The following is an 18918-nucleotide window of genomic DNA, read 5'->3' as shown; positions in this document are numbered from 1 at the left end:
TCAAGGGCATGTTATAAATGGTTTTGATCTACAGAGGTTGGAACTCATTGCGAAGGTAATTTTTGTTCCCGTAATATTTCCAGATATTCTGACTAGAAGGGTTCCGGTTGAAGGTTTCGCTTCCTTGTTTAAAGAAGAACTTAACAAGGCTGTTAAGCGGTATTTGGAAGCTTCTGTAAAAGCTCAATCTTCTGTTGATCCTGCTTGGATTCGAGGAAGAGTTCTTCCTTCTCTGGCTGAACTGCAGCAGAAGGAACAGAAGAAGAAAGAAGAAAGGCTAAAGAGAAAAGCATTAGAAGAAGAAGCTAAGCAAGCTAAGAAGCAGAAGATTACTTTTGATCCTGTCAAAGTAAACTCCAAGGAATATCAAGAGAAGTGCATCAGGGATTCTTTCTGTGCTGAAAGAACTAGCAATTTCCCCAGGCAAGTATACTCACCTCCTTCTGAACCTCAAAATCCCCTTATTATCCCAGAAGTTTTCCAACCACCTCCTTCTCCTGCTATTCTTAATCCACTACCCCTAAATGTCTGTCCTCCAACACCTTCTGATATTCCCTTTTTATCTACCCTCACCACAGAATCCTCACATTCTGATAATCCATCCTCATCAATCCTTCCCACAGATATTCCATCCTCATCAACCACAGAACCTACACCTTCTTTATCCCATCCCCTACCTTCCAGAGAATCCAACCCATACTGCCTTCTTTACCCTGACTACAGATTCACCTTCAACCCTCCTGAACCTGAACCTCACATCTACCTTGAGCTGTTCAAACATGAATTTGTCTGTAGGCTGGATATCTTGAGAGATGCCTTCTTTAACGACCTTGATGATGTTTCTACTCGAAGTCTTTGGAGAAGCTTTCGACAGGATTTTCAGGTTGAAGCTATGGAAGTTCAGAGGACACTTGTGGCTGCTGCACCTGGTGCTGCTGGACATTGTCTAGAAGTTGATGATGGTGTATACTATCATCCCATCAGAAACAGGAGAGTTCTTGAGGAGAATATGTATGTTGATGAATTGGACGGCAACCCTTGCAGGGATATTGTGGTTTGGAGACCTAAGTATCCAGTTCTGACTGGAGACTTCAAGTGGTTGTTTGACTTTCTGAGGGTGAATCCTTCTGAGAAGACCCCCAATATGGTCATTCCAGAAGTTATTTATCCTCCGGAAGTTGAAGGTCCTACTCCACCAAAGAATCTTGCTGCCATTCTTCAAGCCCTTGAGAATGGGATTCTAATCTTCCTGCTCCTAAGTATGAAGAAGATGCTTCTAGGGAAGAAGCTGATGCTGAGATTCATCCTGCTGGGAATATTCCTGTTGAGGAAAATCATGATGATGATCTCACCATGGATACTGCTGTTGAGAATGTTGTCCCTCTAAACAGAAGTTGTGAAGCTTCTTCTGGAGAACCCTCTCTTCTGGTGAAGACTTTAGAGGCTATTCAAAAGAATCAAGCTGAACTAGCTTCTCGCATGGACAAGCAAGAAGATACCAACAATGAGTTTCGCTCATTTATGGAGAAGCAAGCTGAGAGCAATGCTGAGATTCAAGACCTTCTGGCGAAGATAGTTTCCAAACTAGGCCAGTCGTAGTCTGTTGTGTCTTAGTTGTCTCCTTCTTTTTGCATCTGCTTTGTGCATCTATCTTCTCATCCCTTGTATCTTCTGATTATTTCCAATGAATGAACTTCTTTATCCTTTTCTCATATTTTTTGTTTTTCATCTGAATCTTTTGTCTTTTTTGATGTTATGACAAAAAGGGGGAGAATGTGATAAATGATATGATTTATATTATCAGTTGCTAGGAGTAAGTCTCCACATTTCTAACAGAATTTGCAAGTTCTATGTCTTTGAGTGTTCTGCAGGATTGAAGACATTCTGAAAAGCTCAACATGAGAAGCAAGGACATGAGGAAAAGCAATTCTATATAGAAACAAGCTCATGAAAATTGAAGCAAGCTGAGTGCTGTGAAGCTTCAAGATCAGAAGCAAGAAAGAAGAATGTTCTGATATTCTCGTGGCAGAATATGCTCTAACACATGAAACTTTCTTAACATGCTCTGATACATTCTTTTTATGCTCTGATACATACTATATGTTATGATACATATCTTATGTTCTGATTCATTCATGCTCTGACTTTTGTCGTTAAGTTTGTTCTGCAACATTTCAGGATGTAGAGATGCTCTGATGATGCTCTGGTACATTCAACAATGTTTTGATACAATCTAGCATGCAATGATTCAAGAAGAAATTCAAAGCTCTGAAGCTGTCCTTTGGAAACAAGAAGCAGAAGCTATGAATGGTCTGAAGATCTAAGCATACGTGATCGTCTCAACTGAAATGGAAAATACTTAGGGAAGTCCTTTATTTATAAATTTCTTCCAGTATTTATTTCAGGGGGAGATTATTTATCTCAGGGGGAGATTGTTAATCTCAGGGGGGGACATATTCACACACTATGTTTATATGCTTATGCTATAACTGTGTAATTGTCTTTAGCCGTCTGATATTCTGATTGCAAATTCATATCATTTATATATGTTTTTGTCATCATCAAAAAGGGGGAGATTGTTAGAACAAGATTTGTTGTGATCAATATTCTTAGTTTTGATGATAACAATGTATATGAATTTTGTATGAGATAATGTGGTACTCTAATCCTACGCAATTTCCATTTCAGGAATCACATAAAGAGTATGCACAAATTCAGCGCAAGAAACACTGACTCAGAAGGTTCAGCATGCAACATCAGAACATGCTCTGGCAAGACATCAGAAGATGGTCAAGCCGAATCAGAACATGGTCTATGAAGCATCAGAAGAACTTGAGATCAGAAGCAGAAGCACTGAAGTTCTCATGGTATCACGCTAAGAAGCACTTCAAGGTCGGAAGACAAGAAGATGCTATGCACCAAGCTGTTTGACTCTGATGATATTCAAACGTTGTTTACAAAAACATCAGATAAGAAGCAAGTACAAGATGGCAGGTTACGCTGACTGACAAAAGGAACATTAGAAGCTATTAAAGGCAACGTCAATAGACACAGCGAAAGCAAGGCTCGAGGTAGTTGACAAAAGAGTGAAACATTAAATGCAATGCTGTACAGATCACGCAAAGCATTAAATGCTCCCAACGGTCATCTTCTCAAACGCCTATAAATAGAAGTTCTGATGAGAAGCTGAAAAAAACACTTTGCGCAAACATACAGAAACGTTGTCAAATTCAAAAAGCTCTCAAACCTCATCTTCAACCTCACTACATTGTTGTTGTAATATCTTAGTGAGATTAAGCTTAAACTTAAGAGAAAAATCACAGTTGTGATAATAGCTTATTAAGAAGCATTGTAACTCTTATAAGAATTTGTTTACATTAATTTGTAAGAACTAGGGAAGATCAAGTTGTGATCGGATTCTCTAGAAAGTCTTAGAGGGTATCTAAGCAGTGTGTTCCTAGAGTGATCAGGTTGTGATCAGAATACTCTAGAAGACTTAGAGGTTATCTAAGTGGAAAACCATTGTAATCTTGTGTGATTAATTGATTAAATCCTTAGGTGAGGTAAATCACTCCAAGGGGGTGGACTGGAGGAGTTTAGTTAACAACGAACCAGGATAAAAATCATTGTGCAAATTATTTTTATCTTACAAGTTTTAAAGCTACACTTATTCAAACCCCCCCCCCCCCGTTCTAAGTGTTTTTCTATCCTTCACTTCTGAGTGAGCAGAGATGAGTCTATAAGATCTTCTGACACTTTGCTCTTCAGAAATTCTGAGATTTTCTAAAGAAGCAGCAACTTGATCTTCTGATCCTTTGCTTTTGGGTTCTCCAGCTTCTGATACTTTGCTTCTTGGTTCTTCAGCTTCTGAGATTGAGATATCTATATCTGCAAAATTCTCAAACTGCTTTGGCTTTTCAAGACCAAGCTTATCATCAAATCTGATATTGATTGATTCTTCAACAATCAATGTTTCAGTATTGTATACTCTGTAGCCTTTAGAGCGTTCAAAATATCCAAGAAGGAAACACTTCTATGCCTTAGAATCAAACTTACTCAGATGATCTTTAGTATTCAGAATAAAACAAACACATCCAAAAGGATGAAAATATGAAATGTTTGGCTTTCTGTTCTTCCACAATTCATAAGGAGTCTTATTAAGAATATGTCTTATAGAGATTCTATTCTGAATATAGCATGCAGTGTTTATTGCTTCTGCCCAGAAATGCTTAGCCATATTAGTTTCGTTGATCATGGTTCTGGCCATTTCTTGTAGAGTCCTATTCTTTCTCTCACCAACTCCATTTTGCTGTGGAGTTCTAGGGCAAGAGAAATCATGGGCAATACCATTTTCTTTGAAGTAAACCTCAAAGAATTTGTTCTCAAATTCGCCACCATGATCACTTTTGACCTTTATGATTTTACACTCTTTCTCAGATTGAATCTGAGTGCAGAATTCAAAGAACACTGAATGAGACTCATTCTTGTGTTTCAAGAACTTTACCCATGTCCAGCGACTATAATCATCTACGATGACTAATCCATATTTCTTCCCTCTGACAGATGCTATTTTGACTAGGCCAAACAGATCAATGTGCAGAAGTTCTAGCGGCCTAGAGAAAGAAACAACATTCTTAGACTTGAATGCAGGTTTGGAAAACTTCCCTTTCTGACATGCTTCGCAAAGAGCATCTGATTTTTATTTCAGATTAGGGAGTTCTCTGACCAAATTTAGTTTGTTAATCTGGGAGATCTTTCTCAAACTAGCATGGCCTAATCTTTTGTGCCAGATCCATTGCTCTTCTCTAACAGACATAAGACAAGTTACCTTCTGATTCTTAAGATCTTGAAGATCAATCTTGTAAATGTTGTTCTTTCTCTTGCTTGTAAATAGGATTGATCCATCCTTCTGATTTACAACCTTACAAGACTTTCGATCAAAGATTATGTCATAACCATTGTCACTTAATTGACTTATGGACAACAAGTTATGAGCTAATCCATCTACCAGAAGAACATTTGATATAGAAGGAGAGTTACCAGTACTTATGGTTCCTGAGCCAATAATCTTGCCCTTCTGATCTCCTCCAAACTTAACTTCTCCAGCAGATTTAAGCACCAGGTCTTGGAACATAGACCTTCTTCCCGTCATGTGTCGAGAGCACCCAGAGTCCAGGTACCATGACATGCTTTCCTTTTTCTTCTTTGCAGCCAAGGATATATGCAACGGGAATAATCTTTTCCTTAGGTACCCACATTTTCTTGGGTCCTTTCTTGTTAGTTCTCCTTAAGTTCTGATTGAACTTGGGTTTAGCATTATAATATCATCTACAGGAGAAACAGCATGATAATTCTTATTCTGAGTTACATGATATTTTCTAGGTTGTGTCACATGCTTCTTAGTGTGTGTAATATGAAAGCTTTTAGCATGTGATGTGAGCCTAATATCATGGGAGTGGCCATACTTGAACTGATCATACAATGGCTTGTATGTGATTTTAATATCATCTACAGGTTCAAGTTTGTATCGGGTTTCACCCTCATATCCAATGCCAACTCTCTTGTTTCCACTAACAGTATATATCATAGAGGCAAGTTGACTTCTACCAATACCTCTAGATAAGAACTTTCTAAAGCTCAAGTCATATTCTTTCAGAATATGGTTCAGACTAGGAATGGACTTTTCTGAGTCAGAAGGAGATCCAATATCTTTGGATAACTTTAACACTTTTTCCTTTAGTTCATAATTTTCCACTTCCCGCTTCTTAGTTTCAGATTAAAATAGCTTTTTCAGCTTTTTGTATTTGATACTAAGATGAGCTTTGAGTTCCACAAGTTCTGTTAAACTGGAAACTAACTCTTCTCTAGATAGTTCAGAAAATACCTCTTCAGAATCTGATTCTGATGTAGATTCTGATCCATCATCAACTGTGGCCATCAGCGCAATGTTTTCCTGCTCGCCTTCAGAGTCTGATTCTGATGAATCTGAATCATCCCAAGTTGCCATAAGACCTTTCTTCTAATGAAACTTTTTCTTGGGCTTCTCCTTCTGAAGCTTTGGACACTCACTCTTGTAGTGACCTGGCTCATTGCACTCAAAGCACGTGACCTTCTTCTTGTCATATCTTCTGCTTCCAGAAGATTCTCCTTTTTCAAGCTTCTTAGAACTTTTGAAGTTCTTGAACTTCCTATGCTTGCTTTTCCAGAGTTGGTTTACCCATCTGGAGATCATGGACAGTTCATCTTCTTCTTCTGATTCTGATTCTTCAGAATCTTCTTCTTCAGCCTGAAAAGCGTTAGGGCATTTTTTATAATTAGATTTTAATGCAATAGACTTACCTTTCTTCTGAGGTTCATTAGCATCCAGCTCTATTTCATGACTTCTCAAAGCACTGTTCAGCTCTTCCAAAGAGACTTCATTCAGATCCTTTGCTATCTTGAATGCAGTCACCATTGGGAACCATCTTCTGGGCAAGCTTCTGATAATTTTCTTGACATGATCAGCCTTTGTATATCCCTTGTCAAGCACTCTTAATCCAGCAGTTAGAGTTTGAAATCTAGAGAACATTTTTTCAATGTTTTCATCATCCTCCATCTTGAAGGCTTCATATTTATGGATTAAGGAAAGAGCTTTGGTCTCCTTGACTTGGGCATTTCCTTCATGAGTCATTTTCAATGATTCATATATGTCATAGGCAGTTTCCCTGTTAGATATCTTCTCATATTCAGCGTGAGAGATAGCATTCAGCAAAATAGTCCTACACTTGTGATGATTTTTGAATTCTTTCTTTTGATCATCACTCATTTCTTGTCTAGTCAGCTTTACTCCTCTAGCTTTCAATAGATGTTTGTAACCATCCATCAGAAGATCCCAAAAGTCACCATCTAATCTAAGAAAGTAACTTTCGAGTTTATCTTTCCAATATTCAAAGTTTTCACCATTGAATACTGGTGGTCTAGTGTAGCCATTGTTACCATTTCCATTGTGTTGCTCAACAGAGCCATATGTAGATGTAGGTGGTGGAGTCTCAACCATCTTGACTTAGTGTTTTTCTCTTCCTGGATCTTTTCTAACACGGTTAAGTGCTTGCACCTTAGAACCGGCGCTCTGATGCCAATTGAAGGATAGAAAAACACTTAGAAAGGGGGGGTTTGAATAAGTGTGACTTTAAAAACTCTTAAGATAAAAAACAATTGCACAATGATTTTTATCCTGGTTTGTTGTTAACGAAACTACTCCAGTCTACCCCCTTAGAGTGATTTACCTCACCTGAGGATTTAATCCACTAATCAACCTTGATTACAATGGTTTTCCACTTAGATACCCTCTAAGTCTTCTAGAGTATTCTGATCACACCTTGATCACTCTAGGAACCCTTTACAAATTAATGTAAACAAACTCTTACAGGAGTATTACAATGTTTCTTAATAAGCTATAATCACAACTGTGATATTTTTCTTAAGTTCTAAGCTTAAATCTCACTAAGATATTACAATGAAGTGAGGTTGAATATGAAGTTTGAGAGCTTTTGAATTTGACAACGTTTCTGTATTTTTGCGCAAGAGTTCGTATTCAGCTTCTCATCAGAACTTCTATTTATAAGCGTTTTGAGAAGATGACCGTTGGGAGCATTTAATGCGTTGCGTGATCCGTACAGCATTGCATTTAATGTTTCACTCTTTTGTCAACTACCTCGAGCCTTGCTTTTCCTGCTTTAACTGACTTTGCCTTTAATAGCTTCTAATGTTCCTTTTGTCAGTCAGCGTAGCCTGCCATCTTGTATTTGCTTCTGATTTGATGTTTGTAGATACAACGTTTGAATTAATCAGAGTCAAACAGCTTGGTGCAGAGCATCTTCTTGTCTTCTGACTTTGAAGTGCTTCTAGCGTGATATCATAAGAACTTCAGTGCTTCTGCTTCTGATCTCAAGTTCTTCTGATGCTTCAATAGACCATGTTCTGATTCTGCTTGACCATCTTCTGATGTCTTGTGAGAGCATGTTCTGATGTTGCATACTTGAACCTTCTGAGTCAGTGCTTCTTGCGCTGAATTGTGCATACTCTTTATATATTTCCTGAAATGGAAAATGCATAGGATTAGAGTACCACATTGTCTTATACAAAATTCATATATATTGTTATCATCAAAACTAAGAATATTGATCAGAACAATTCTTGTTTTTAACAAATATGATACAGTTATAACAAATAGGGTAAAGGATAAAACCTTAAACCTATTTAGGTTAAGGGGAAAGGGACTCGTTTCGGTTGCCCGAATGCCTACGTACCTCTTTAATGGAGGATCAGAGTCAACGTAGTTCGTGGTTTGGTTGGTGTTTTTTATGGGATTATATGCGAAGTATTAAATTTGTTAAGGTGTTTTTTAGTGAATAACGCAGATCGTAGTTTTCGCAGAATCGCAAAAAAATATAATTTATATTGCATATAATCCCTTTTTATGTTTTTTATATGTTAAAATGAATTAAAAGTGGCACTTTAATTAAAATAAATGTATTCTGATTTTTGTAATTATGCCTATATGTAAAGATTACAATAAAAGAAAATTAGAATAGGTTTATAAATAAATCTCTTTGGTTAGTTACACCAACTTATTAACTAAATTAATAATCCAAATATCTATCAAAATTCAATATATATTTAATTTTAATTATCTAAAATTTTATTAAGTAATTTTTATTAGACAATATTGAACAAAAGAAATATATTATAGAAAAGTATTATCAATTGTTATATTATTTATCAAGGTTTAAGTATATTATTATTAATTATCTAAATTAATTATTAAATTAAATAATGTCAATGATTATCAACTAATAATTATATTATTATTTAAATTATTTTTATAACTTTATTAAAGCAATCAGTTAAAATATTTCATTAAAAAGGCCCGGCCCAATGATTCTAAGGTCTGTTTGGACCAGGTGTGGGAATGTGTACGACGTTATGGTGGTACCGCAAGGGCATGATCGTTGATCCATATCCAATGGCCCATCGGATTTGGACCTGGGGCATAGATCCGGAATAGATTAATCCAACGCTCTGCCTGCGTTTGGGATGAATGAGCATGGTAAGGGGGCGTATGGAATCACGGATCCAACGTCATCCATGTGGCCATCAGGAGGCCACATGGCTCCTATCTAATGGCGCAAGGGAAATTATCTTTTTTTTTTACAAACAGAAATTCAACTCATATCATTAATCAAAAGGTGTTCAATACAAGTAGGAATCATATAATAGGAACTACGCCTAGTCCAAGAATCGACCGCCTTTGCTATAGCATGAGCAACCATATTCGCTTGACGTTTTACAAAATTTACCTCAAAGTTGGGAAAATTAAGCAACAAGTTATGAATAGAAGAAATAATAAAACTAAAATCCGAGCAACCTTTCTGATTAGACAGAATAGCCTGAAACGTTCTTTGGGAATTGCGTTCAAGTATGACATTCTTCATTTGTAACTCTATGGCACTATGGATAGCCTCTTTAAGAGCCAAAGCTTCAGCTTCAAGAATTGGGTAGTGGCAAAAATCCCAAGTTGCACCTGCAAAAATAAACCTCCTTGTGTGATCTCTCATACACCAGCCCCTATTGGTAGTACCCCGGGTTGTATTAAAACCCGCATCAACATTGCGTTTTATTCTATCTTCCACCGGCGGGAACCACGACTGAACCGGAGGACTATTTTCCGATTAAGCATTACTACTTTGCACCGAAAACTACTCACTCCAACTACAAAAAGCATTCAATCCAAGCTTAGAAAACACTTCACTCATTATTCCAAATCAAATTATTACGGTTTTCCACAAAATTTCAATCATAACCGCAACTCTAACCGCGGTCAACTTGTCCTTCTTACTACAAATGTCAAGAAGAAGAGAGATAATATCATGGAAAGAAATTATACGGGGGTCAATGATATGGGAGAAACCTGTTTCCTTCCAACACCGATTTGTAACCGAACAACCGAAGAAGACATGCCATGAATCCTCCAAAGAATGCTCACAAAATGAACAAATATCGGGGCAAGAAACATGATGATGACGCAACCTCACCCTCGTCGGAAGACAATCCTGGAAAATTCTCCACAGTAAATGTTTCGTCCTTGGAGGGACTTTAATATTCCAAAGGCTACACCAATCCCCAATAACACATACAATCGCTGGTCTAGAAAGCTCCGTCCTCCACACCCTATAACCAGATCTCACACTATATTCCCCATTTTGCTCCTCTATCCAACTCCACCTATCTTCCTGCACCACTTCAACTAAAGGAACTTGAAGAATAACCTTCGCCTCTTCAGCATTAAACAAATCCCGAATTAACCCAACATTTCAGAATTTACCATGAGGAGATAAGAGATCATGAACAGACATATCATACACACCTTGTCTTTGCAGGCCATTCAACATTCCCTCTTTATTTCCCCTAAGCCAAGGTGATCCCATCAATGGAATGTTCCTACCATCCCCAATACTCCACATACATCCAAGAGATTAGAGAGTCCTATCTTGCCAAATAGTACGCCAAACAAAACTAGGATTGTTACCCAATTTTGCTTCAAAGAACGTCAATTTAGGAAAATACCTTGCTTTAAAGATTCTGGTAACCAACGACTGAGGCTTAGACAAGAGAAGCCAACCCCTCTTAGCCACCATTGCCAAATTAAAATCCTTAAGATCCCGGAAACCAAGACCTCCTTCATTCTTAGAACCTGTAAGTTTATCCCATGCCATCCATCTGATACAATTTTGATTGGTGCCACCTCCCCACCAAAATGAATTAAGCCATCATAATATAAGAAGGTATAGAATGAAGCACCGACTTTATCATCACCTCTTTTCCTGCTCGAGAAAGAGGCCTACCCCCTCCAAGAATTAATCTTCTTCCAAATTCTATCCTTCACGTAACCAAAGGTGGCTTTCTAGCTACGGCCAATAGAAGACGGGAGACCCAGATAGGTACCAGTTCCCATAACATGACGCACTCCCATGATTCTAGCCAAATCTTCCTGTGTCGGACGACTAATATTCCTGCTAAAAAACACCTCATATTTTGATAAGTTAATGTCTTGGCCAGACGCATCCGCGTAATCTAAGGATCTCCATAACATTATGAACTTCCGATAGATTAGCCCTGCAAAAAAGAAAACAATCGTCAGCAAAAAGTAGATGGGACACACTAGGTGCCCCTCTACAAATCTGAATCCTGTGGAGATCCCCACGAGCAACAACTCCATTGATGAGAGTCGAAAGTCCTTCTGTGACAAGAATGAAGAGATAGGGGGATAGAGTGTCCCCCTGTCTCAACCCTCTTCCTGGCAGAATTGGACCAACAGTATCCGTATTCACAAGAACAGAATAATGCACCGATGAAACACACATCATCATCCATTTAATCCAATTTTCTGCAAACCCCAATCGCTCCAACGTCCCCCTCAAAAATCCCCAATCCACCCTATCATATGCCTTACTGATATCAATCTTAAGGGCCAATTGAGCATTGTTACCTGATGTCCTCCTCTTAAGAGTATGAATAATATCAAATGCTATCATGGCATTATCAATAATCGATCGACCTTCCACAAACGCCGATTGTTCCTCACCAATACACTTAGCCAGACACTTCTTCAATCTATTAGCTAGAAGTTTAGAGAGAATTTTATAAACCATATTACATAACGAGATAGGCCTCAAATCCCTCAAACTGTTTGGATTGCCACATTTTGGAATAAGGCAAATGTTGGTGTCGTTAAGAGTAGTCGGGAAATAACCTCTCACAAAAAAAAACATTTCATTTCTCATTTTTTCTCTTTCTTTTCTCTCTTCAATCTCTTCGCTCTCTCCCTTATCCTTCAAACATTTTCCCAGAAAAACGAATGAACATCACCATCTCCGCCGTGAAACGCCCCTGAGACCACCACCCTCTTTAGCTTTCCGATGAATCTTCATCAGAACTCCCAAACCCCAACCCAGATTCCTTCATCTTACACCCAGATGAAGATGAATCTTCATCTTCCACCTCGGCCAAACCCTAAAACCTTCTAAACTTAAGAACCCTAACCCTAATATTAAAGAACCCTAACCCTTATTATGAACCCTAACTCAGAAATGAAATTAGAAATCAACGTTTAAACACAATAATCGAGCACGCAAGCGAAAGAATATAAACTAAGTGTCAAATTGCATACCTCTTCGTTTGTGATTCTCTCTCTGACTTCCGTGATCTCTTTCTAATCTCCCTTCTTCTCTTTGTTTCAGGTACCGATGGTGGCATACAAGCTTCGACTACTCTCCTGATTTTCATTTCCTCCCCTTTTCAATTAGTCTAGGTTTTTATTTATAGTCTTTTAGGTTTTGATGAATTAGGAAATAGATTTAATTGTATTTGCGATTTGCTTTAGGAGTTTTTTGATTCAAATTAATTGAAGATTTGATTGTGTTATAAATTTCTTATTAAAGCTTGTAATCTCCTATTTTATATGAATTATTCATTTCCTTTTTGAATGTTTCGATTTTGATTCAATGAACCTTTGGCTTGAAAACGAAATTAGGGTTGGAGGTTGGTGATGGTGGTGCGACGGCGGCTAGAGGTGGGAGATGATGAACAGGGTTTTTGTAACCCTAGTTGACCAAGTCAACTAAACCTCACAATTTAATAATATATTTTCTTAATAAAATAATAAAACTATTATTCTCCTAATAACAAATATTAATAATAATATGAACAATTAATGGAGTTAAATAACTAATAATAGAAAAATAGTAGTATTATAGTGATGGTATAGATAATTATCATTGAAACTAACAATACTTAATAGTCTAAAAAAAATAAAAGAAAAATGATAAAGCATCCCTTTTACGAAAATATGTACAACATTGACTCAGAATAATTTTTAAACCTTAATACTTATATTTTTAATCCATTATAATTTTAGAAAACTTATTTAGTTTTTAATGGGCCTAAAATTTGATTGAATCCAACTTAAATTCCTAAGAGAAAATACACCACACTTTTTAGAATTGAATGGTCTTAGGGATGGGCTTAACCATTTAAGTTTTATGCCCATTAGTTTATTAGTCACCCCATATTTATAAACATACTCATTGCAAAAATAAAGAATTGTAAGAAAAAAAAGATGAGGAAAAAATGACATATTCCAACTAGAATGATTGGATAGGGGAAATTTTGGGGTATGACAACTTCATAGAAGCAAAACATCCTCAAATTAAAACATTCGAATACATAGCACGCAAATGGATGAACCAACATAAATACTCAAATCATGGTCTTCGAACTTCAATTTATTAATGCAGCGGAAATAAAATCATAACTCTTCTAACATATTTAACTTCATCCAAATCAATAAACTACTTAAACAAAATGAGAGTTTACATGTTTTCTCAAAATTCCTCAAGATAACAATAATCAAATAAAACAATCAAATGTTCATCCCCCCGGCGTTACCTATCAGAGCATGACATCAACAATATAAAAACGGCGAAACAAAAGAAAAGAGTGAGATATCTAACAATATAAATAAACTTATGATAAAAAAATATATTAGAGTTAGAAATCATAAAAGTTACCACATCTTGGTATAAACATTACAATTCGCTTCACATCATTATTTCAACCAAAACAGTTCAATTCATAATACAAGTCACACCAATTCATAATCATGCAAACTAAAATGCGACTAACAGATGCAAATGCATGTGGTACCCAGTGCTTCAGCCCGCATCGCCAATTGTCAGTTATTAGAGGCATCAAATAGGCATAAGCCTTCATCACTGTTTAGCCAATCCAGGCCATCACAAAAGAATACAATTGTATGCGAATCGATGAATGCAACAATCACATACATAGTCACAACATAGTAGCATCACAACGTTAAGCTATATCGCGCAGAAAAAAGCGGCCTAATGGAATATCCCCCGAAACGGTCCCTCCAAAAATTATAGTGACTCACATTATATTTTCTGTCACTAAAGTTGCTTATGGTTATTTCTCTCTGCTACTTAGCACCTACACTGATATGCACGGATCACTCTGCTATTGACATTTCACAAAATCACAAAGATTTCACAAAATTGTGATTCGTCTTCTTCCAAACGTACCTCTGATGAAGAAAATACTTCTCGGTCGATCTCTGAAACCCACACTGTGCAGCCTTCCTTGGATGACGTTCTTCATGTTATCCCCTTGTCAATTGTTGCATGTTCCGAGACGGAGTCCAAGAAGGTCAGATCATCCCATGCAAAGCCATTGCAAGCTGTTTCTAATATACTTAAAGGTAACACTCCTAAACCCGTTGTTGAACCCTCTTTAACTAAAAGGTCAGAGGAAAACATTTGTGTTACCGATAGAAATGTTAGAAAGATTGCAGCTGAGGTTTTAAGTATAGATGTGTCTGAGACTTCCAACTCTCTCTCCCAAATGCCTGCTAGGGTAAGCACAGGTACTATCTCCCATGGTGTTGGTGCATCATCTGCATCGGAGAAAGATGATGATGAAGGTAGACTTGCCAAGCTTGCTACCTCTGTCCTAGAGGATGTGAGAACTAGGACTGAACAAGATAGACAACATTTGTAGAGAAGGATTCATGTGTCAATCTTGATGCTCCTAAGTCAAGAAAAACTATGAACCCTTCTGCTGAAGAAGTTGTGAATCTGGATGATCTGTCTGACAATGATCTTATCACTACTGTAATGCCTGGAATTGCTAAGAGACTTTGGTCTAGAAAAGGAAAATTTGTGGTAGTCAACACTCCTACCAAGAGTACCAAGAAAAAGACTATGTAAAGACCTTCAAAGGCTTGGAGCAAAGGAGTCCCTCCCTCTAACAAGAGAAAGATTAGGGATGATGATGATTCATAGTATGATATTAAAGATGATGTCTAGGACATCTCCCCTATGAAGAGATATGAGATAAAGAAACTCTCTGCCAGAGTGCCTGATGCCCCTCTTGACAACATTTCGTTTCACTCTGTAGACAGTGTTGAGCAATGGAAATATGTTTACCAAAGGAGGATTGCCCTTGAAAGAGAATTGGGAAAATATGCTTTTGAGTGTCATGAGATTATGGAGATGATTTCTTATGCTGGTTTAATGAAGACTATAACTAGATTTGCTAAATGCTATGAGGATATTGTGAAGGAGTTCATTGTTAATATTCCTGTGGATTGCGCTGACCTAGAAGAAGAGAGTTTAGGAAAGTTTATGCTAGAGGTAGATGTGTTGAATTCTCACCTGCTATCATCAATTGATATCTGGAAAAAAGTGAAGATGAACAAGGTGAATTGGAGTGACGGATAACTAGGTTTGGAAAGTTATAACTACAAATCAGGTGAATACATGGCCTGTGAAGGACAAGCTCCCAGCTAGTAAATTGAGTGTCAAATATGCCATCCTACATAGAATTGGAGCTGCAAATTGGGTCCCTACCAATAACTCTTCAGTTATCTCGGTTAGTTTAGGAAAATTTATTTATGCAGTTGGAAGCAAGAAGGCTTTTGATTACGGTGCCTACATTTTTTATCAAACTGTGAAGCATGCTGACACATGTGCAGTAAAGATGCATATTTCCTTTCCTACTCTCATTTGTTGTACTATCCTCAATCAACATCCTTGGATTCTTCTTAGTACTGATGTAATATCCAAAAGGGAGTCTGTTTTGTCCCTTCATTTTAAACTGTTTACACGTAAGCATGTCCTTAACATTGCCATGACATCTACATATGTTGATAACAAGACCTCAACCAAGGCTGAAATGATTTTTGAACTAGTGGAGGTTTGCAAAGAACTTGATGAAGCTATCAATGTTATCTCAACAAGGAAGCTTAAGTTTGAAAAGATGATCAAGGATCTGAAGAAGGTTGACAGTGTTGGTGAGGAAGTGGGTTATGAAGTAAGAAATTCTGATGATGAGGAGGGAAGTTCTGATGCTGCTGGGACTGCTGGTCTTGAAGACAGTTAGAACCTGTGTTGTTGTTTGTGGTTCCCTTTCATTTTTTGTTGTTATTTTGGCACCTGTGCATGCTTACTTCATGAATATTTTGTGATGTACTCTCTAAACTACCTTGACTATTTTGCTTGCTTTATATATTTGGCATATTATGGCTAAAAAGGGGGAGAGTTTAGTAGTTTGTTTAAGTTTAGTAGTTTGTTTAATTTCTGCTACTTATGGTGAGCTTGAGGGGGAGCAGATAATGGTGAGTTTGAGGGGAAGCAGATAATGGCCCAGAAGATGTTCTGACATCTCTGCTACTCTAATGTGATGTGTATTTTGGTGAGCTTATATGCTCTATGATATTGTGTGCTATTATGATGCTGCACTATGATTACATAATGTTTTAGCCAAAATTTGTCAAAGGGGGAGTTTGTTGATTAAATAATGTTTTAGTCAAAATTTGTCAAATCGAAAACGGTACGCACAAAGTAAATACTTACCACTTAACTACGAGGTAAACATAATCACAAATTAAATGTTAAATACAGAGAATATACCAAACATTCTAAAACAACACTAGTTCACACATGAATCACATCTAGCACACAATCATCGGTTAATGAGACACGCACAAAAATGGGGTATTTTCACTCATCCAACAATCTTGCAAATAATAGATTAAATTATGCATTCATCCAAAAATCATATTGAAAATACAAAAGAAAGAATCACAAAGGCTTTTCAAAATTGTAGCATGGTCGGGTGAACAAAAAGGGATAATTCCTAAGGCTAATCAAAAAAAAATTTGCCTAAACCTAAGTGAGTGATCAATTCGCCAAAGATTCAAACACCAAATTCCAATCAAAATTCTTCTAAATCCCAAATTTCACACCAAAGCACATACTTATTCTCACAATTATTCGAACTCTTTTTTGTTTTTGTTTTTCAAAGCATTTTTCTTTTTTTTTCTTTTTCTTTTCTTTCTCTTTCTCGTTTTTTTTTTCTCTTTTTTTTCTCTTTCAACCTCATAGCAAACCACAAGGGCACAATAATTTTTCTCCCCAACTTGAATTCAACCGTATCATTATGTGAATACTCCCTACTTTCTAAGGCAAGGTAAAAATTCATACAACAACACAAAGTTAAGGGTTCAAGAAAAAATCAACAATCAAAATCCATACAAAAAGTGAACTAAATCCATACAAAAAGTGAACTAAATACTTATAGATAAGTATCAAAATCAAAGAATATGGACAATGACAAAAGGCTCAAAAGGGTTATGAATGATCACACACTCACAAGGTGAAATGACTATTTGGCTAGGTAGTTGTGCCCAAAATGAAACAAAAATGCCTTGATCCTTTCCATGCTTTCATTTAGTCAACACAAACAAAAGATTAAGCATAATAAGATCCCAGTTAGAACAAGATTTGTGGTCACCAGCATATGTCAACAAAGTAAAGTTATCTGACAAAAAGGGTAGGAACTAAAGTGATTCACAAACGAACAAGTATACGAAAGAATGAATGGCATAGAAATTGTAAAAAGCCTAAGTATCATGAATATGCTAAATTTAAGAAAGCGATAAACACATACCTTGAACGTGTACAAAAATTTAACAAAATCATTACCATACACTCTCAAGTTGAAATGATTAAACTTGGAAAATCATCTCCAATTCCATCAGTTACTCAAAACGAGCTTATTGACAAACACACAAAGTATTAATATAAACAACTTAAAAGACCAGATGAAATTGTCTAAACAAATTTAAAAGTGAAGATTTGAAGTTTAAGAATTGGTCCGATCTAAATTTGTTTAGAAAATTGCATCACACTACCTACACTAAACAAAAAAAAAGAATCGACATTCTTGTTTAACGTCATAAGCTCAACGCCTGTTATTTAAGAACGTTTCTCTGAGTTATTTCCGCCCGGTTAATCCTAATCACACACAAGCAAACATGAAAAGAAATAAACAATGATATAACAAATTTACGAGTATAAAAAACATGTGCAAGTATAGTAAACATGTACACAAATATAGACTAGTAAAAATATATAATATGTGTGATTTATACAAAACTTAAAATGATAGAAACTATTGCGATGCAAGTCGATAAAACACCAATCCCCGACAACGGCGCCATTTTGCTGAATCGGTAAAGAGGCAAGCAACAAAATTTTTGGAAATATTTATCTGGGAAATTTATCGTCTCAATAGGGATTAGTGCATTGAACAGTGGTTCAACAATTTCCAAAGTTATGAGTTTGGATTGAATAGTTAAAGCATAATAACACAAAAGTAAAAATTAGCACAAAAAGAATTCATTTTTCAGAGAGAAGAGACTTATGAAGCATGCATATAATCTACTTCTCACAAACTTAAACTTATCGACTAGTTATACTAAACCTACAATACTCGTCAATGTCATCATGCATCGATCACACCCTAAGTCATTTCTAATCCAAAGTAAAGCGACTACTATATCATCTCGGCGACGATCTCTCAGCCAACCTCAACAACACAACAAACATCCATATCATTTGTACCGACGATCTCTCAACCGACAAAACTAACACGAAAGCATTAAAATTCGACACCCATAAAGTTTGTTAGCTCTAAATCTATCTCTAGAATCCAGAAATAACAGATAATCATCCTAGATATGGACTCGAGCAGTATATGTCTATAACAACTCAAATCCCGAGCACTGATCAAAAATCTAAGACAACAATCAATACAGATTTGTAAAGAAAATTAAATATAACTCCATGAGCGACAAATATACATGAGTTCAAAGTAAATATACACGCAAACCCAACAAATGAAGAATACACAAAGAAGGAGAGCTAAACCACAAATCTCCTGGTTTGTCAACATCGATTGATGAGTAATCCACTCCGGATCATCGCTATGCAAGCTCTGATGTTGTTTCTAAGCCTAAAT

At 36.6% G+C, this 18918-nt stretch overlaps 1 protein-coding gene across 1 annotated transcript; it reads left to right on the top strand.

Moving 5' to 3' along the window:
- Positions 1 to 14660: 14660 nt before the first annotated feature.
- Positions 14661 to 15996, top strand: LOC131613622 (uncharacterized). Its single transcript, XM_058885276.1, has 3 exons — positions 14661 to 14777; positions 14922 to 15314; positions 15367 to 15996. Exons 1-3 carry the CDS (start codon positions 14661 to 14663, stop codon positions 15994 to 15996), a joined length of 1140 nt encoding a protein of 379 aa, XP_058741259.1.
- The last annotated feature ends 2922 nt before the right edge of the window (positions 15997 to 18918 follow it).

The sequence above is a fragment of the Vicia villosa genome, linkage group LG6, assembly GCF_029867415.1.
Source record: "Vicia villosa cultivar HV-30 ecotype Madison, WI linkage group LG6, Vvil1.0, whole genome shotgun sequence".
NCBI classification, from domain to species: Eukaryota; Viridiplantae; Streptophyta; class Magnoliopsida; order Fabales; family Fabaceae; genus Vicia; species Vicia villosa.
The sequence above is the reverse complement of the archived record's forward strand: the minus strand, read 5'-3'. Positions and strand labels throughout refer to the sequence as shown.